Source organism: Salmo trutta, chromosome 32 (genome assembly GCF_901001165.1).
Source record: "Salmo trutta chromosome 32, fSalTru1.1, whole genome shotgun sequence".
In the NCBI taxonomy this organism is placed as follows: Eukaryota; Metazoa; Chordata; class Actinopteri; order Salmoniformes; family Salmonidae; genus Salmo; species Salmo trutta.
In genome coordinates this window covers 19,321,189-19,342,816 of record NC_042988.1, presented here as the reverse complement: position 1 = coordinate 19,342,816, position 21,628 = coordinate 19,321,189, and the positions used below count along the sequence as shown (strand labels likewise).

At 43.1% G+C, this 21,628-nt stretch overlaps 1 protein-coding gene across 1 annotated transcript; it reads right to left on the bottom strand.

Moving 5' to 3' along the window:
• Nucleotides 1-3,405: 3,405 nt before the first annotated feature.
• On the bottom strand, nt 3,406-15,010 carry LOC115170543 (filaggrin-like). Its single transcript, XM_029726791.1, has 2 exons — nt 14,697-15,010; nt 3,406-7,581 (listed from the first exon to the last, which is right to left on the bottom strand). Exon 2 carries the CDS (start codon nt 7,071-7,073, stop codon nt 5,361-5,363), a length of 1,713 nt encoding a protein of 570 aa, XP_029582651.1. The 5' UTR covers nt 7,074-7,581; nt 14,697-15,010; the 3' UTR covers nt 3,406-5,360.
• Between the last annotated feature and the right edge of the window lie 6,618 nt (nt 15,011-21,628).

Genomic DNA, 21,628 nt, shown 5'->3' with positions numbered 1-21,628 from the left:
TGAGCTCATGAAGCTCTCCTCTGGTCCAACAGGAAGAAAACTCAGGGGGAAGAAACACAGCCAGCTCTTTGTTATTACTCAGACTTATGCTCCGCTCCATTACTGCCCCTCCTTTCCCCATTGCTCTCTCTCTCTCTCTTTCTCAATTCTTTAAACCATTTCTATCTCTTCTCTCCCTCGCTTATCCCCTGATTCCCCATGTAGGCCTCCCTCTCACCCTCAGTTTCCCACATGTTCCCCTCTCTCTTTTATATATTCTGACCTACTTTCTAATAAGAGCTACATTATATGGTTACATAAGAGCAAGACTGTCTCTGCAGTTGATACACTGATTCAGTCCAGCTCTGCTGTGTTCTGTCTCACAGAGGGGGTGCTGGCACTGGCAGACTCCCAGCACCACAGTGCCTGTGGCTACAGATTTGGGAGCACGTAAATCCTTAGTGAGAAATGATGAAAGTGTGAGCTCTTATTCCTTTGTCATATCTCCAGCCCTCACCTGCCTACCATTCAATTCCAGGACTCCGGCACTCGACTAAATTGAAATTAAATAAATGAACACCCCAACATATCATTGAGATACTTTTGCCCTCAGAACAGCCTCAATTCGTGGGGCATGGACTCTACAAGGTGTCGAAAGCGTTCCACAGGGATGCTGGCACATGTTAACACCAATGCTTTCACCTGGATTCACCTGGTCAGCCTACGTCTTGGAAAGAACAGTTCTTAATGCTTTGTATACTCAGTGTATAAACCATATCGTTTATCTTATTTACATTACGACACTCCTCCTTATATCACGTCAATAGACACACCTACGTAAGTGAAGCTTGTGATTGGAGGTTGGGTTGTAACTGGAGAGGAGTGGGTCTGAACGCAGGGAGGGAGGGGTTAGAAGTAGACCTTGAGATGGGCCACTCCCCAGGTCTATTCACTGAGCCGCTCTGGACCAGTTTGAGGGCTGTTATGTTGTGTAACCGTTACGTAACACACAACCCCTCATTCCCTCTCCCCTGCCTCCCACCTACCCACGTTTTTTGCACAACTAGATGTATGTCTATTGCAAGGAATGTTTTGAATCTTTCCATTCAATTCCAATGCTCTTTTGATTTGATGCCTAGAGGCAAACAATACCAGGATATTAAAGCATGAGCCATGTAACCTTTGAGTACTGTTTCCAAAACAGAGATTTGTATAAGTGCATGTTTATTTGATATTGATGTTTATTCCATCCGTGTATGATAACAGCCATGCTAGAGTTTTTTTTCCAAATAATGAACCGTAAGGAATTGCCCCTTTTAGGTCATGCCTTGTGGAAAAATGTGGTCTTGTCAACAGCGGAGAGGCGCGACTATGCATGCCATTTTTTGTACTGTGTGTGTGTGTGCATGGTAGGACCTGATGGCAGTGGGTGGTTTTGAATCCGGGTTGTAGTTGTCGCTTACCACAGCTGAGCAGGGGTTAAGTAGTGGTTTGGACTCAAGTTCAATACCTGTATTTTCCTCACATAAAAAAAAGACAAATTAACCATTAAATACATGTCTTTCATCAAACGAGTAGGTCCATATGTCTTTCACAACCGCAGCGTGTGGTTCAGGTGTTGCGTGCTGTAGAAGCTGGGGGAAGTCCACTCTATTACATTAATACCTGACTTTGATTTGCCCCGGCTGTGAAACCCAGAGGTGTCTGCAACCTGCCCCAGAAATGTGTGAAAAGGTTGCAGCGTGTCACACTGGACATGAGACAGGGCTGTGTAATCTTGTGGCCCCCTCCCAAGCTGGCTGCTCCACTGACCCTCTTCCCCAGGCTGGGAGGGACAGCCAGGTAACTGGAGAGCCTTGTTTGTGCTCTGGTTGCCAGGAGGTCTATTCTGCAGGAATCATTTTGTGACACGCACATCCAGTCCCCTCCAGCCCCCACCTCTCTCTCCTCCCTCCCTCCTTTCCTCATGCCTACCTCCTTCTCTCATTCCACTCTCTCACATTGACCTACTTTTCTCCTAACCTGTTTATGGAAGCGACCATGTGCGCCAATCAAATCAGGAAAAGGGCTAACACAGCAGAATCCAGTAGACGAGTGCTGCAGTTGTCAGGGAATGTCACCTTGACACTATTGCAGGGTGACATCAGTCGCACCACCCAGACCAAGCATGGGCTGAACGCAAGTCAAAAATATGTTGTGTGCGCGTGCGTTTGTGAAGGGCATTGAGGTGTCAGCCCTCAAAGAGCTGCTTTGTTTTCAGGCTTAGTCCAGGTCACTCCCTTTTATCTTTGTGTTGTTATGAACATAACCTTGTTGTTGTGTGTTTTGGGAGGGCGGCAGAGAAGATAGGATGAGGAAAAGAAGCTGCCCCACTGGGCTCTGCCTTGATTTACAGCCCCATGTATTCTTCTCATTACAGGTCTGCTGTGACACTGAACTTGGGCCTGGAGAGTTGGCAGCAAGGACAGACTAATTCTGCACTTACTTTGTAGGTCAAAGAGCCATGGACATGCCTGCTGAGCGAGAGCCTGAGAATAGGCTGTGATGTATGTTAGGACTGGGCTTAGAGAAGAGGAAGCTTGTCCAGTTTTCCCTCGGAGTAAAGTGGTTTGTGTCAGGTTGAATGAGGACTTTATAAAGTGGACTGGGGCATAAGAGAGGTCCTCCGTTCCGTTGGGGGGTCATAATCTGTAGGTGTATGTGTGTGCGCATACATCTGAGGGCGTTTGTGTGTTTAGTGTGGTCGTACGGGACATCTCTGCCCTGCGTGCGTAGGTCCGCGGGCTTATAGAGAGTTAGCGGCAGGAAGTAGGCCACTGTTACATCAGGGAGGTCGGAAAGGCGGTCTGTCTAGAAAATGTGTGTCAGTGTGTCACTCCAAAGCTCCTCTCATTTCAAATTAATCCTGTGTGTCAGGAAAGTAAGGAGCCCAGGGAGTGACTGTAACCAAGCTATTTGTGAGGACTGGAAACAGGGTGTCCCCACGCCTGCAAAAAGAGATGAGGACTCAGAGTCTCTGTTAAACATGCCTGTGGTTACAAACACCTAGGTTAGGCTATCATTTGTGTCTTGCCTTGATTTAGATTGTGTCTGTCTAATCATTGTACCTCGCGGCTCTGCTTTGTGGCTGTGTTCAATTAGTAGGCAGTGATTCAAATGACCATAGAATAATGTTGGTTGTCAGCAGCTGCTCTGTATAAATTATAGTTTGTTTATTACACTAGCTAGCATATGGTTATTATTATTCTTTGCAGTGTCATAACTAACCTATGAACCAGTTTGTATTCAGTATCAAGTGATAACTACAGGGAGGTTTTGGTCTTTATCTGTCTGGCATATGCACAGCTGCTTTTCAATCAGACCCATCATGAACTGTGTGTAACCCCCATAGACAAGAGTAAAGAAAGGAGAAATCTGACAATATTATTACGATATGTTGAGAAATTCAACATCCTTTTATTGTTTTCAATCTTGAAATGCCTCCATCTTCCATGATGAATATTAGTGTCTTTACATACACAGCCATGTCAAAAAGAAGGGGGGTGGCGATCTAGACACCACCTACTGCTACACACCACACAAGTCTCGTCTGTATCTTTTTTGTCCTTTTTGAATCGTTTTCATAAAACCATCAGCAAAAACACAAGCATCACTGATTTAAAATACATTGAAGAAAGGGAGGATGGGGGTATGGCGCAAATACATCATCACGGTCAATAGGAGAAAGACACACGAAGATAATAACAGAACAACACTTGACGTTAACATTACAGTGTTGTCTGAGAGAGGGAAAGCTTTACATTTATACACAAGTGGCAAAAAAGCTAAACATGGTACATATACTTTATAAAACTGGGTGGTACAGTGCAGGCTTCTCACTGTCACCCAATACGAGGAAAATAAAGGCCGGGGGTGGATGCCCCATGTATTACACTACAGAGGCACATTAGAAAAAGGGGAAATCCCTATTTCATTAAAAATGTAGAGCTCGATCTTGGTTTTTACAAAACTTAATTGCAATAGCTCTGATTATTCTAAACCAGGTTTTTCTAATGTCATGGGCTATTTGTGATTAATATAGTAAATTAGCCTCTGTTTCAGAGATCCAATTACCTAGTATCTGGGTTTAACTCCGTGTCTCTAGGGCAGTGGATCGACGTCAGGTCAGAAGCCTGCGGTTCTGAGCTCAGTGCATTGTGTAGTGTGTTGATTTACAGAGGAGACTAGGTGGCCTCACTCAGAGTTAAAATATCATACAGATATAATTTTAACTTGAGCTTTTATACCTTAAAGTTTATACACATTCATATTTTAGTCTATGTTCCTATTGGCTTTTCTGCAGTGGTGGGCATAGGAATAAATACATTGGGCTAAGAGATGTGGAAGTCTAGACTGTTGATGATGTTCAACTTTAGGCCAGCAGCCTAGTTCTGTCTCAGATTGACCTTGATTGAATGCTGTCTAAGATCTTAAAGATCTACTGTAATAACAGGTAAGCTGCATTTCAAAAGCTATGGGCCATGGTTCTGTAAACAGAGTTAAAGTGATTAGATTAAAGGCTTTTTAACTTAAGTGGAGTTTGCAACAGTAGACACAGTGTGACTGTACAGTAATTCTGACAAAAACAGGATGGTAACGTCCAAGTCCTTTCTTGCCTCAACAGTTTGTCGCATTGTTGTGACATTTTTTGTTTTTCTTCAAAAATATATATTTATAAATTATTGGTATATTTACAGTAATATACAAACCAAGTGCTTGAAAAAGACAGATAATGGATGGGCTGTGTGAGATCATGGAGATGGGAAGGGAAATATGGATTGGTAGAGGTAGGGTTAGGGAAGAGGGATGGAACTTCTCATTGTGTTGCATCTTTGGTCAAGGGAATGTTCCCAGAATGTTGCTGCTATGTTTGTCTAACGCCAGATGTGCACCATAGGAGGGGCAACGAAAGCTGACAATATAGTTCCAATAATGGTCAACTTATATTCTCATTTGAAATGACCAACTGTTGTTTGACGAAAAATTATATGAAAGAGTTTCATCCCTCCTCTCATTTATAAACAAAAGTCCTTCTGTAATTATGGAGAAGATGCAAGAACTGAAAAGTGTATATACAATATATACACATAGAATACTGTTCCCCCAGAAGTCCAGCCCTGTTTTGGGCTTCAGTCCAGCATTTTAGTCCCAGGACATAAAGGTGAGGGAGGTGTAGATGGGGTAAAGGGATGATAGTGGATTGCGATTGAGGAGGGGAAAGGGAAAGAGCGTATTTTGATCTAAGGCAGCATCAGAGACACCTCACAATGTAAGGAACCTCAACAAATTTGTGTTGCCCTCAAGTGTTCTATAGGCACTTAGTCTCGTCTGTTGTTATGGCGTCAGCTTGACGACTCCTTTTTCCCACTCTCCTTCCTTGACTCAGCTAAGGACGGCTGCTTATAGAACCCTGTGGGGGGCTGGCTCTCACTCTCCCTCTCTTTGCCGATCTGCTGCTGCGTGAGGGCCAGGTAAGGGTGCTGGGGCAGGGGTAGGATAGAGGAAGGAGGAGGGGTGGTGGGAGAGTCCTGCTGGGAGCTCATGGCTTTGTGTTTGAGACGCAGTTTGTGAGGCAGGGCAGTGCCCTTAACCTCTGCCTGGGTGTCCCCGCTTTGGCGTTGGGAGGAGCCCTGAGGGGAGGGCAGAGGGGACCCTGGCTGGTGTGAGACAGACAGGTGCTGGAGGTAACTCCCGGCATCAGAGAAGGAGGAGGATGGGGACTCGTCGTCCGTGGAGGCATCCTTGTCAGAGCTGCGGGGGTCATTGTCACTAGAGGAGGTGTCTTTGCCTGAGGTTGAGTGTTCTTTGTAGTACGCCTCACTCCTGGCCCCACCCTCATAGGTCAGTATGGGGGGCTCCTCATCCTGGGTGCTAAGATAGCAGTGACTAGCCTGGTTGTGGTACAGGTGGGACGTGACTGCCTCCTGTTTTTGGAGGATGTCTGGAGCGAGGCCCGTCTGGGTATTTTGCTCCTGTTGCAAAGCTCTGTACACCTGCCTCTCTCCTGCCTCGGTGTGGCAGTCTGAGTAGTGGTACGGAGGGGAGTCTAGTGTCTTCCTCTCCATCTGCTTGGTCACCTCTGCCAGTCTCTCTGAGCTCTCCGTGTGGCTCTCTCGAGCCTGGGCCAGATGACCGGCCTGAGAACTCTGCTGTTGGGCTGTCTGTTGATCTATGTCCTGCTGCCTTTGGCTCTCCCCAGGGTAGGAGGCACTACTGGAGCGGTAGAGGATGACACTCCTCTGTTGGGTGGATGGAGGGACCTGACTGGTCTGGCTTGTGATGCTCTCCTGGTGGTGGTAGGAGTGGGAGTGGTGCTGTTGGCTGTGGTAGACTGACTCCATCTCCTCCTGGTGATGTGTGGAGGACAGGCTATGGTGGACGTTGAACATGCTGCTTCCAATGTCCATCTCCAGGCTGCTTTCCTCCTGCTTGATCCCGTAGACCGTAGGCTCTGGGCTGTCCCGGGAGGACCCGTCTGACATGTCTGAAAGGGACCCATGGGGGGAGTACGTCACCAGTTGACTATGCCCCCCCCCGCTGCCTGACTGCTCAGTCTCCGAGGAGTCAGAGTTCATCATCACCTGGGAGCTGCTGGAGTAGCCGCTGGAGTAGTAATTGGATGTGGAGGATCTCCCGTTGCCTCCATTGTTACCTCCACTAGTGAGCTGCTGGCTCTTCTCCATGTAGAAGTCAGTGGTGATAAGGCCAAAGCGCAGCTTCAGCTGCAGCAGCTCCGTCTTCAGGCGGCAGTTCTCGTCATTCAGCACCATGACGCGGTTTTCCAACACCATGTCGTTCAGTCGTCGCTTCTCCCTGGAGCGTTTGGCCGCCTCATTGTTCTTACGGCGCTTCTCCCAGTAGGATGCATCCTTCTTTTCATCAGAGATGAACTCACGCTTGCGTCTGCAACTCATGCTGGGCTTGACGAGACGCCCCTGGCGAGAGGGGGTTCCTTGAGGCGATGGGAGAGACTCTTCGTAGTTAGAGTATGTCTCTAGGCTGTCCACGTTCTTTTCTGAGCTTGCTGATTGGAGTTGTGAATTCAGGCATTCCATTGTTGCTCAGTGGAGGACAGTTTGGAATATTGCTACAACCACTGGAAAGGAAACTCAAGGAATGGGGTGATAAGGAACAGTGGGATTCAGCTATTTGTCACAGAATGAATGAGCTTATAGTTCAAGTGTCTAAACTGGCCAAGAAGATCAAGAAACGGTGGAACTCTGTGTTAATTCCCCTCATTTATCCAGTGTATGTTCAGCCTTTCTCTAGGCAAGTCTCTTCAGCTTTCTCACAGAAAAGTGGGTCAAAGCTGCCTTGTAGAGAAAAAAAAGAGTTCCTGGAGTGGAGAATGTGACAAGCTTCACTGAGCAATTCTCTAACCTTCTTTTCTCTGTTTTGTTTTTCAATCTTTTTGCGAGAGCGCTGTGCTGAGCAGACAGAGAAGTGCTCTACTGCTCCAGGCGTGTTGCAGGATGTAGGTCACTCAGTCTATCTCGGCTTGTCAGTCTCTTGGGAGGAGCGCTGCCTCCTCTCTCCTTCTCCAGTAGGTTGCAAGAAGAAAGGCTGAGGAGACAAAGAAAGAAAAGGCAAAACTCTTAATCCTCGTGGACTGCTGTCGACCACTATGCATTCAGATTGAAGGAATAATATCTTCTTTATGTCATTGTTAATGAAGTCCATTTTAGTTTTTGGCATGCCTGGTGATCAAAGAATTTTGAGGAATAATTAATAATACGCTCCTTCTCACATCCTCCTGCTTTCATCTCTGTTCTGCATGTCTGGCTTTGACTGAATTGTTACACCTGGCAACCACTAGACCCTAGTAACCACTGTCTGACCTCATGCCCCTTCTATTGAGCTTCTCTGTCGGTGGTCCATGACCCCTGAAGGTGTCAGCATGCTTTAGTTCGGCTGGCGCCTTGCCGAACCGAACGAGTGTGCTTGCATACTCCCTTAAAATACCTTCGCTTGGAAAACTAGAAACAAAAGCGCCAATAGTACTTTGTCCATTTTTAGACACCATAGCCAGTATACACTTCCATAAAATAGTCAGAATGAATCTATGATAAATCAAGAAATCTGTCATTAATTTTGCCGTTTTTGCAGAGGAGATGTTAGTCGCACAATTTTACATATAACTGAGGTGTTTGGTGCAGTATTTCTCAATGAGAAAATGTGCATGAAATGATTCTGTACCCTTACATAATGTATGTACAAACTCTTCCGAACTGTTTTGGCTGGGAAGCATGTGGACGTGTTTAGCCCTGCATGTTGACGTTGACCTGCATGGTGTAATAAACATGAGGCCAATATAGTAGTTTCTGAGTTACTATCTTTTTCTGAGTAAGACATTACACATTTGCTATTTGTGACATTATTCCTCCACCTTTGTAATCATAACTGCGTGTCTGGCAACTAAGTCGAGAGCACATGATTACCATGTAAATTCAGAAACAGTAACACTACCCGAAATTACATCATTCAAACACATGGAATGATTGGAAATTGAATTTGTAAGCTTTAAACAGCCATTTGTGACTTATTTCATGGCTGTTCTAAATAGTCTTTCAGGCAGATTTATTTTAAGAGCCAGGACAGTGAATCACCCATGTGCAGTGGGTGTAGGGTTCCCCTCATTCCATTTTAGAATTCTGGGTCAGGAACAAAGATTCCAAAACAACCATATTAAGAAACAGCCCACTTTGTTTACATAGAAATGATCATGAATTGGAGAATTTACTGTAAGTGTAATAACCGTAAAGATTCATATTCTATTTGGACAACCAGTTCCTGGCGGTGAATGAAGACAAAGGTTCCCCGCCAAGGAAAAGAGGTGGAGAGGGCACGGGATTTTAAGGTAAGGGCGGATAAGGATATGGGTGGGTAAATTAATGAATATAGGTCATGTCTCACGAAGGAGGGGGCTGGAGAATGTGCCAAGCTCTCTTGAATTATGACATCAGGGTATAATTATGACATTATAACTATGAAGTGTCTGGGAACCTGCTCAACAGGGACTCTCCTGGTAATGAGGTAAACAGAGATAGATGTGTCACTAGCCAAACCTCTTAAGTATGATTTTCATGAATAAGCCAAATGGCTTTTCCAGTGTCTCTTTTCATGTTTCCAATTTGTCTCTGCTGGTTGTGTACCAGTTAGCCTATTTTATCTGTGTTGCTGACTAACTGCTTCAATATAAATGACATTCCATAAAGGTGACTTGAGGCAAGCAAAGGAATTGAACAGGCATCTGAGGATGGATTCTTCCTGGAACATTTCTGAGATAACTTATTCAGACTATGTTCCCTTGTTCCATGGTTCCATTAAACTGGTCTTGTATGCTTTAAATCAAATTACTTAAATCAAATTAGTTGCTGGCCAACAGGAGTTGTTTCCTTCCTGCCTCATTTATTCTCATTTTCTTACTGAACAACATGAGTTGAGACACACTGATTCTCTCTGCCTCTGTAATCTCATAATCTGTCTTTTCCATGGGTTATATTCTCCCTGGAGTCTGGGGCAAAATTATGTAACTACCAATTGCTCTACACTTTTCAAATGTGGGTTCAACACCAATTTCTCTTTCCAGGCACAATTCAGCAACAAAACGAGCCAAATCTAGATGGGATATTACACCCCTAGTTTTTAAATTCTAAATGTTTTGCTTCCCACAAAATGATGACAAGCCTTCTAGGTATGGGTAATTTGGGTCCCAGTAGAGACTAAATAGGGATACAGGCTACGATTATGCCTGGAAAAATGGTTGAGACAGGGCCTGATCTTACACTGCTAAATGCAGTACTTTAAGGTCCTCATTCCCACAAGCCATTTGTGTGTGGCTCAGGGGCAGGAGGGAAAGAGTGGAAAGACCACAGAAACCAGGGACCACTCAGTAAACCCTGGCTCTGACTAGCTGGAATATAGGTCAGTGGAACCACGGGTGAGGCAGGGAGAGAGAAACAGAGAATTAGAGAGTACTCTATTTATAGAGGTGAAAGATGCATTGAGAGAGGGACAAAGAGATTGCGAGAAGGTAGACAAAAGAAAGGGGAAAATGAGCTCAGATGATAGCACCTCGCAGGATGTAAACAAACGGGGTACTGTACCAGCATTAACAACATATCACCCATGGCAACAAAAGTTTTTTTTTTTAAAGGGGGAAACTAATCATGTCAACATCAATCCCTCATCGAACAACACACTTACACTGCACAAACAGATTGACTTTTAAAAAAAAAATAAGCTGCTCATCTCCTCTGCGGGCGGCTGGAATTATCTGGAGACATGAATGGAGCTGGAGTGTTTGCTGATTAATGCATCACAAGCTCTTAGTCTCCCACTACTGCTACAGGAATAGAGCATCATAATAAGTGTGTATCCCCCCGAAGCACAGCGTGCCACCCTTACCTGTTAATCAGAACATCTAAGCATCAAACCTATCCACTTCATTTGTGTATCTTATAACTTACCGCAGGGTACTGAGATAGTGATTGCCAATGAAAGGTTCATGCGTTTTTATGACAAATGTAGTGTGACCTGCCAGAACAAATGTCAAATAGTAAGACATTCTACTGCTTCCCTTTTCACCTATCTAATATGCTTACGAGGCTCTGTGTTTCAATGGAACACTCCTACGCTTGTGGAAGACCATAATGAATTCTATGTCCAATTTCATGATAAAAGGTGAACAAAAAGCTGCATCTGTTACTGATAGCACTGTTTAACACACATCCTTGTTATACTTAAGAAATATAAAGTAATTCTACCACAGGAAAGAGCTTGGTTACATTTGTGAAGTGATCAAAGAGAATCTAAATGTATGCCATTTACAATTATTGGGTCCAAACAACCACACAAAGCTATATATGGTGGGGCTTGAGTGCAAAAGCTTGTTTTTGTTGAGCTCTTAAAGTAATGGGAGCAGGTGTAAAATAAGGAGGAGGCCCCCAGACTGGGGTGCCAATTTTCACTGAGACAGGGACTGAGCTGCCCCCACTGGGGAGAAATGGGAAGAAAGCAAATAGATGGCTTTTTCCAAAATTCCAAGTAGGGTTGGGCTGTTATATGATTAAATAGAATAGTGACATTTGACATTGATGATATATCGTGATGTGCTGTATCAATATGTTGAAAATTAAGTCTATATTAATTAACTGAGCCTTATTTTTTCCCGTCAACACTAAGATTATTTAATGAGAATGTGACTATACCATTGTAAATAAGTACAAAAACTGCACAGTCTAGAAGGATTTAGTCACTAACAGTGCAGAACGATAATATCGGATATCACGATATTTGGAGTAGCACATCGTAGAAGGGGTCTCCCCAAATATCGGCCATCCCTGATTCCAAGACTGGGGTTTATCTTCCCAAGAAAAAGTACAAATTCTTGGACATGCAGGCGAAGTTCCAAGCCAACTCCTTGTTCCATAAACACAGCCATATCAGCCTCTGTTAAAAAGGGAAAAAAAGAGTGACCCAGTGCAGTCCATGTGTTTCCCAGTCACATGTGCTCCCTTGGCCTACTTCTCTGCCTCTCTCTCCCAGCCACAGCAGCACAATAACAAAGCACCTACTCTATCCTTCATTATCTTTCATTGTGCCAGGAAACCCTGAGAATGTCAGGCGGGTCAGGATAAACCCCACTCCACATTGTTTACCACCAACTCCAATAGTAGTGAAACAAGACATTGTGCATGCTGCTCTAGTGAAACAAAGGTAATCTCATCCTCATGATAATTATAGCCATGTTATTAGCATGTTTTTAGCAATAGCCTACTAATACAATAAGGAATATACTAGCTGATCATTGCATTGCAATTACAAGCAATTTATGGAAAGGGGTGTGGTACAGAAAGTTGAGGATTGAAGAAAATGTATAAAGGCTAAATGAATATGTTTCTAATTGTGTATCACTACGATATGAAGGAAACCTGAATGTATAAAGGCTAAATGAATATGTTTCTAATTGTGTATCACTACGATATGAAGGAAACCTGAATGTATAAAGGCTAAATGAATATGTTTCTAATTGTGTATCACTACGATATGAAGGAAACTCAAATGTTTATTAGGTGCGTTTATCTGCTGCCCATCAGTGTTTCTGTTCTGCATGAATTGGTTGGGTGTCTTTGTTAAGCCAGCTAGGATTCATTTTTGTAGGTTTTTATTATGGTATTATAGGGGGCTCTGCAGCACATCCCCTCCCCATTATGACTAATGTGACCTACATTTGGAGCTGGCATAGCGGTCCACCTTATGTGCCAACCAATTAGCCCTCCTCAGCAAAGCACAATAGAGGCTATGGGTTTCCGCTGATTGCGTCATCTCCCCTACCCATATGTTTTAATTACTTAAATGATTTATTATGCAACCCGCACCATGACTAGAGCCTTTAGTGCAATGTGTTACAACAATTGAACGCATAACCAAATGCTTTGCGTAATTTCCCATTGTGCATAGCACACCTGTACCATAGCACACCTGTACCATAGGCTATATTCTAAACTATATGGTATTGATAAACTTTTTGTGAGATATAATTCCGGTGTGACTTTTCAAGAAAACATGAATAGCCTACACCCTTACTGCAGCACCAAAAGTAGGCAAGACACAAGTGCGCATGCCATCACTAAACAACAAATGCATGAGCTGCGGGCACCGGGCGGGGGCACTCATTCCACAGTCATTCCCACTTGCAGTGTGGGGGTACTTTCAACATACAGACTGAGCAGGATGGTCTTTTATAAGACAAGTGTGTGTGCAGTATTCATTCTTATATGCATGTAGCCTAATAACAGCATAGGTTAAACGTTGAGATGGACATGCAGTGCGCAGCAGTGTTGCTGATACGGAATTGTAGACTATAATGCATGTTACATAGTCGCTGTAGAGCGTTACATTGTCTAAAGTTGTTTCCCAATATAACTAATAGCCTACACGGCAGGCACATATCCACGTCACATGTTTTTTTAGCCCTCTTCAACATACCACTACTCTTTGTGGTGTCTCTGAACATACCACTACTCTTTGTGGTGTCTCTGAACATACCACTACTCTTTGTGGTGTCTCTGATAAATGTACATTTTGCATATTATAACAGATCCCTGGGGACGTCATTCAAGGCAAAAGCAAGTTTCTTGCACATAGCTTGTTGCCCTGTTGCATTTGCTACCCATAGGCTAATCCAACAACTTGTCAAGACTTTGAGATAGGCTCACATTTGACCCAGTAGCCTAAATAAGGACAGAAATAAACATGCCCAGTATATCCAGCTCACCTTACAGAAACAGCCAATACTTTAGATTATCATTCATATCCAAAACAATGTTTTGAGATATGTAGGACAGCACAATATTCCAGTAGTCTTTACTCTAGATTCAGTTCGCCCCACTGAGCAGGGGAAGGGTTAACGGGTTGGCTAACCTTTCACAAATAACTACATGTGATGGAGAGAAGTGTGACCTCAGACTAGACTGGTCTGATACACTAGACGTAACATAGTAAACGTAAATCCGGGACACTCAAATAAGTACATGTTACGCTTGGTATGGTTACAAACACAGATGGTTACTTAAGGCAAAAACAAAAGTAGTGTGGATGGGTGGGCGTATAAAGCGAACGTCTAGCAACCCAAAGGTTGCGTGTTTGAATCTCATAATGGACAACTTTAGCAACTACTTTCAATACTTGTCAACTACTTAGCATATTAGCTAACCCTTCCCCTAATCTTTAACCTAAAGTTAACCTTAGCCATAACCCCTAGCTAGCTAATGTTAACATTAGCCACCTAGCTAACAGCCACAACTAACTGCAATTCGTAACATATCATACGAATTGGAATCGGAACTTATCATACGAAATGGATGATTCACATCCACAAATGAATACATACCATACGAAACACAACATACTAATTGAAGTGTCCTGGATTTAGATTTACTATGTTTACGTCTAACCCTGAGTCCAGGTGTAGACCGACAGGGATTTTTTTCCAGTTGTCTCCCATGGACTCATAGCCTTACCCAAAAAGACACATTTCGTGCCATAATGGTGCCGTTCCAAGTCTTAACAGTGTCCTTTTAACTCACAAGCGTTTCAATTACAATGGTAATATTATATATATAAAATTGTCTTTATATAATTTACAATTGGTAAATTAATTTATGTTGCTGAAATAAATGTCCATCATTTTTTTACTAAAGAATAGAGGAATTAATCCAAAGAACAATAATTTTAACGTATTTCAAGTTATTGTATCTTTCAATATTTTCTAAACTCTACTATGATGGGGGAAAACGAAGCTACTCCAAATAAGTGTGTTTTCTGTGGCCCCTGCCACCCAGCGTTCCTTGTTCTGAAGGAATTCCATGCTCCCCCTTATCATCCCCTATACATTCTGCCACTAAAACGACTCGCATTGACAGAACCTACATATGGTTCAACGTCCGTCACCAACATTATAAACACTTCCCGTTGTGCCAAAATGTTTGCAACAATGTATCAGTGATGATCAGTGACTTCGATTAGATGAAAAGTCTAATCGAAGTGCCACTAAGTAACACAGAAATTGGTATGATTAAACAATTGGATTGAATTGTTTTCGATAATAATAAGTCACATTATACACATGAATCGACGGGACATTTATAGGCAATCCATATAAAATAAATGCTTACCTTGTATGTGTAAATAAAAGACCACAGTGCGAAGTCTAATATAACAGCCACGCTTGTTCAACAATTCCTATTTCCGACTTCTATCGAATTCAAATTTGCGATCGTCCTTCAAGTACAGTGCGAGCTCTGTGATTAGTGTCTGTATGTGAGCATGAATTCTGTGTCGCTTATTTTGAATCTGTTATCTTATTACGTTAGGGACTTGCTACAATTTCCTCCTCGCTCTCTAAATGTCTCCAATTGTATGTTAGTAGGTCAGTAGTTGCATAACAGGAGTCTTTGGGTGCCTAGTCACGTTTTGTTTCTCGCTCGCGCTGTATCTGCCCCCTCCCCTTTCTTCTCCTTCGAATTCTGTTGCAGAGAGATGGGGAAGAGGAGAGATGGGGAAGAGGAGAGATGGGGAAGAGGAGAGATGGGGAAGAGGAGAGATGGGGAAGAGGAGAGATGGGGAAGAGGAGAGAGGGGAGGGACTAAGCCAGACTTGCTGAGATGTAGGGTGAGATACCCCTAATTAGGTTAATAGTGAGAGAGAGACTTGGAAAAATGGAATGGTGGGGAGACATTTTTAGAAACAAGCCTTCAGCAGAAGATATATAAAGAAACAATTGTATCCAACAGCTGTTGTTTGGGGGAGAAATGTGTGCCCCTTTATTGAATGGATAGGCCTAATTACTCCAGACGGCTCAGTTTCGCCCTTTTAAATATAGCTTTATTTTTTCAGCTTTATTCTAATGAGCAAACCAAAATTTGTTCACTTTGTCCCCCATTAGCACATGAGTAGTTCTTTCTTCATATTCAGAAGATTGAATGCATAGGCTTTAGCTTAACGTGGAGCAGGTGACATGGGTTTGAATCCAGTCGGGGACATTTATCAGGAGCTACAATGGTCAATTACAATTGTGACATATCTACATACAATTGTGACATGCACATCGCTGCAACCTGGATTCAGGGGTAGACATAATATAGTAAACGAAATCCAGGACACTCAAATTAGCAATGTTATGTTTGATATGGTATGTATTCATTTGTGGATTTCAATCATCCATTTCGTATGATGTGTTCCGAATTACATTTCGTATGATATGTTACCAATTGCAATTCATATGATATGTTACGAATTGCAATTCGTACAATATGTTACACATTTGCAATTCATTTGATATGTTACGAACTCCAATTTGTTGTGGATAACATTAGCTAGGTGGCTAACGCTAATGTTAGCTAGGTGGCTAATGTGAGCTAGGCTAGGGGTTAGGGGTTAAGGTTAGGGTTAAGCACAGGAGGTTGGTGGCACCTTAATTGGGGAGAACGGGCTGATAGTAATATCTGGAACGGAATTAATTGAATGGTATCGAACTCATCAAACACATGGTTTCCATGTGTTTGATACCATTCCATTAACTCCTTTCCAGACATTATTATGACTTGTTCTCCCCTCAGCAGCCTCCTGTGAGGTGAAGGTTAGGAGTTAGGTTAAAGGGTTAAAGTTAGGGTTTGGGGAAGGATGTAGCTAAAAAGTAATAAATAGTTGCTAATTAGCTCAAATGTTCACATTGTTTGTGATGAGATTCGAACACGCGTTACATGCCCACCTATCCACCCTACAAAAAAAAATATTAAAATGTATGCACTCACTACTGTAAGTTGCTCTGGATAAGAGCATCAGCTAAGTGACTAAAATGTAAAAAAATAAATAAAATGCAACCATACCAAACGTAACATGTCATGCTAATTTGAGTCTTTAAGTTATCTGATTTTGTTGTGACATTGGCTCTCATTTCCAGCAGCTGTGGCCTTGTGGTTCGATGCATCTGGTTACAGTTTTTGCATAACCGCTTGAATCTCAAGAGCTCAGTACCTCATTCTCATCTGATAAAGACATTGGAACCTCTTTATACTGTAGGCTACTTTATTAGCATCCTCCCTCTTATGACACACGATTTGTCATGTTTTGCATGAAATGTACAATGCACACCATTCAGTAAAGAAAGTCTCAGTTGATCATTAAAAGCCCCCTGTCATCTTACACCATATAGAAGGTAGCACTTTACATAGTTTTAAATACACAATTGTAACACATTGGTTGAATTTGTGTGTTTTTGGTACTTCCCAAATAGTGAACTAAAATATGACTGCAATTGTATTTATTGCTGTTATTGCCAGTTCAGAAATGTGTTACCCAATACAGTAATGACAGGGTGAAATGATTGAAATGGAGTTTAGACTTTTGGAATGTAATCTGTGACCCTTGACAAAAATGATTTGTCTGAAATATCCATATCCTTTTGCTCATTTAATGCATATCTTGACTTGGAATGAGCAATATATGTTAGGCCTAGGCCTATGTCCTAGCTGGATATGAAGATGCCATGTAGTTACAGCAAGGGGAATATTGACAGCTCATTTTCACGCTCATTCTTCTTTTTTTCTGGTAAATGAATTCCTGGTGGGACAGGCTCATGGTTAGGAGGTAGACTGTGACCTCCTGTGCTTTTGTGATGATTACATCCTCTTCCTCTCTCCAGTCCATCTGCCCTCCACTATCTGACCTTACAACCTGTGCCTGTTCTGTCTTGCGTCACAGAGAGCCATGGAAACAACTGGAGCAATAACGGTATTATTTAATGCATTTTGTTGTGTCCACGGCAGTTTTGATTGGAACAAAAGCACTGGCTGGATGCCTAGAGGGCTGTTTCCAATTGCAGATGCTTTTATTTGATCTCTCTCATTATCTTCAAGGCCCTGGTTCCTTCTCATGTGGCCGGAGAGAGCAGCAGGACATGGAGCGTTGAAGTCTGACTTAAGGCTCAGTGTTTGTTCAGCATATGCTCTCTGTCTCTGTCTTACTCTCTCTCTTTCTCTCTTTTTTCAACCAACCCACTTGAGCTTTCAAATGCACTTTGTGGATCTACCTGCAATGCCATGCATTTTATTGGGTATCATTGTGCTATTGACCACAGAGTCACAGACATACAGTGAGGGAAAAAAGTATTTGATCCCCTGCTGATTTTGTACGTTTGCCCACTGACAAAGAAATGATCAGTCTATAATTTTAAAGGTAGGTTTATTTGAACAGTGAGAGACAGAATAACAACAACAAAATCCAGAAAAACGCATGTAAAAAATGTTATAAATTGATTTGCATTTTAATGAGGGAAATAAGTATTTGACCCCCTCTCAATCAGAAAGATTTCTGGCTCCCAGGTGTCTTTACTCTCCACCATTGCCAAGACCAAAGACCTCTCCAAGGATGTCAGGGACAAGATTGTAGACCTACACAAGGCTGGAATGGGCTACAAGACCATCGCCAAGCAGCTTGTTGAGAAGGTGACAACAATTGGTGCGATTATTCGCAAATGGAAGAAACACAAAAGAACTGTCAATATCCCTCGGCCTGGGGCTCCATGCAAGATCTCACCTCGTGGAGTTGCAATGATCATGAGAACGGTGAGGAATCAGCACAGAACTACACGGGAGAATCTTGTCAATGATCTCAAGGCAGCTGGGACCATAGTCACCAAGAAAACAATTGGTAACACACTACGCCGTGAAGGACTGAAATCCTGCAGCGCCCGCAAGGTCCCCCTGCTTAAGAAAGCACATATACATGCCCGTCTGAAGTTTGCCAATGAACATCTGAATGATTCAGAGGACAACTGGGTGAAAGTGTTGTGGTCAGATGAGACCAAAATGGAGCTCTTTGGCATCAACTCAACTCGCCGTGTTTGGAGGAGGAGGAATGCTGCCTATGACCCCAAGAACACCATCCCCACCGTCAAACATGGAGGTGGAAACATTATGCTTTGGGGGTGTTTTTCTGCTAAGGGGACAGGACAACTTCACCGCATCAAAGGGACGATGGACGGGGCCATGTACCGCAAATCTTGGGTGAGAACCTCCTTCCCTCAGCCAGGGCATTGAAAATGGGTCGAGGATGGGTATTCCAGCATGACAATGACCCAAAACACATGGCCAAGGCAACAAAGGAGTGGCTCAAGAAGAAGCACATTAAGGTCCTGGAGTGGCCTAGCCAGTCTCCAGACCTTAATCCCATAGAAAATCTGTGGAGGGAGCTGAATGTTCGAGTTGCCAAACGTCAGCCTCGACACCTTAATGACTTGGAGAAGATCTGCAAAGAGGAGTGGGACGAAATCCCTCCTGAGATGTGTGCAAACCTGGTGGCCAACTACAAGAAACATCTGACCTCTGTGATTGCCAACAAAGGTTTTGCCACCAAGTACTAAGTCATGTTTTGCAGAGGGGTCAAATACTTATTTCCCTCATTAAAATGCAAATCATTTTATAACATTTTTGACATGCGTTTTTCTGGATTTATTTGTTGTTATTCTGTCTCTCACTGTTCAAATAAACCTACCATTAAAATTATAGACTGATCATTTCTTTGTCAGTGGGCAAACGTACAAAATCAGCAGGGGATCAAATACTTTTTTCCCTCACTGTAAGTGCGCCTCCATATGTCTCATTTGTTTCACAAATGAGCAGGTTGACTCACCATTCGTGATAGGTTTTGTTTGTGTTTCTTTGTATTGTGGATAATGAATGGAGGTAGCGAGCATGCAGCAATACCTTCCTCATACATGTCAATGACAGAAACAACCTTGAGAGCAAATGCATATAGATGTTTCACTAATTTGGGTTATATGGAGGCTTAGAGGATTGGTCTTCATTTTTCAATGTCTAGTAATTGCTGTTTATCTGAAGATGCCACTTATTGCATTTTACATTACATTTACATTTTAGTCATTTAGCAGATGCTCTTATCCAGAGCAACTTACAGTAGTGAATGCATACATTTCATACAATTTCCTTTCATGCATTTATTTATTTATTTTTATTTTTGTACTGGCCCCCCGTGGTAATCGAACCCACAACCCTGGCGTTGCACACACCATGCTCTACCAACTGAGCCACATCTCATCATCTGGAGAGAACCCCAAACATGGACCAAGCTCCGCCATGCTTCCATTATACCCCTCTCTCTCCCATTCCTCTTTGTTCAGAGCTGAAGCATTGGCCGTGAACTTGACGCACCCCCCCCCCACTCCCTCTGTACCCCACCCCACCCAACCACTCCCCCTCCTAGCTACGTATGCATGGGTTCCCATGGCAACTGTCGCACTTCCTGCCTAGCAACCGGCGTTATCTCCTGCTGAAAAACAGCGGGGACAGAATGGAGAGGGGAGTAGCAGGGGGGTTGCGGTTTAAGGGGTGTGTTATTGGGGGTGGTTGTGTAGTAGTGAGCTGATGCAGTTGTAGCTTCATTAACTAGCCTCACTCCTCTCCTCCACCCCCACCCTTCCTCTTCCTCACCACTCTCACTACAGGAATCCCCAATTTGACTGAGGAACCTGTGAATCCAGTTGCAGGTTGAGGAGAGCCTCTCCTTTGTAATGAGATTGGAACAGCACAGGGCTCAGTGAATGGAAGATGTTCTGCACTGGTGGATACATGGAGTACATGGAGCCTCTACAGAGGTCTAATGTCGGCTTGTTTTCTCTTCATCTTGATTGATTTGACTTGTTCACATTGACACACATGCTGGCTTAGATAGGCCTATCTCATTCAATGTCGACGGGTTGGTTACTAGGGGCAAAAATAATTAAATGACTGGATGGGTTGAGTGTTGTTATTAAGTGACATAGCAATTGAACCTTGGTGTAATTTTGCCACTACACCTGCACCAAATAAAATCTGTGACACTGAAATAAACACACAGGCTACTATGTCACGATCTATAGGCGTGCTCTGAGTGACAACAATAGCACCATCAGCTAGCATACTCAACAAATGATAGTCTTTGCTGCCACCTGGTGGTTTCTAAAGTTATTATGCTATTATATTTATGACCACGCTCTGATCTGCTTTGGTTTGTCAAGGGATTTCATGTGGGAAATTAATACTGTTCAGACAAATTCTAGGTTTTAAAGGTCATTGGTATGACACATTTGAGACTAAGTAGGTAAAGCTCTTAGTAAAGCATCTGCATGATGAGTGAACCTATGGGTGCCGTGCAGGGAGTGTAATTCATTTTGTTATGAAATCTTATTTTGTTAATGTGAATGTGTCTTCAGGCCCAGTCTAGCACATACCACCCACATCCCCTGAAATCCCCTATAATGATTATAATTGCAGTTCCTCTGTAGCTGTGGCCTCTAATACACACAAGCTCATGACTGGCATGCAGACTCCACCCCTCAGGACTCAATTGCTCCTGTCTGGATAGACAAAGCTCTATAGTCTCACCTGTCCAATCTGTCTGGCACTGCTGCTCTTCCTACATACTTAGATATGTGTAAGTTAGGTCTCAGACAGGAGAAATATGTGACAGAGGATATTCATTTAGGTTGAATAAACTAAACGGTTGACTTTTGTGCTTACTGATGAAATATGTTCTCAAAAGGCTGCTACTTAATCCCTGAAGAAATCTTTGAGTCATTGTAGAACAATTACTCCATCTGTTAGATAATGTGAGACAAGAGACATTATTTTAAAAAACAGGATACATATTTCCACAGTGTAAGTGGAGACATTTAGACTGCAACATGTTTTCTCATTGACTTAATACATGGAGGAAATCTATGATAATGCACGCTTTGGTGGATATAATAGTATCCTAACAGTGGGAGGATCAAGTGCAGGGGTGGGAAATCATTTTTGCTCGAGGGCCACATTGGGATTTCAAAATTCAGCAGAGGGTCGCACACATTTTCTCTTTACTCAAACCTCCCGCGGATCAGATTGAATGGGCTCACAGGCCGCTGCCCATCCCTGGTACTGTATGTTGCCATCCCTGGTACTGTATGTTGCCATCCCTGGTACTGTATGTTGCCATCCCTGGTACTGTATGTTGCCATCCCTGGTACTGTATGTTGCCATCCCTGGTAGTATGTTGCCATCCCTGGTACTGT

Bases quoted from the DNA above. Each gene is read 5' to 3' on its own strand.
- LOC115170543 (XM_029726791.1), bottom strand. From the start codon at position 7,073: ATGGAATGCCTGAATTCACAACTCCAATCAGCAAGCTCAGAAAAGAAC.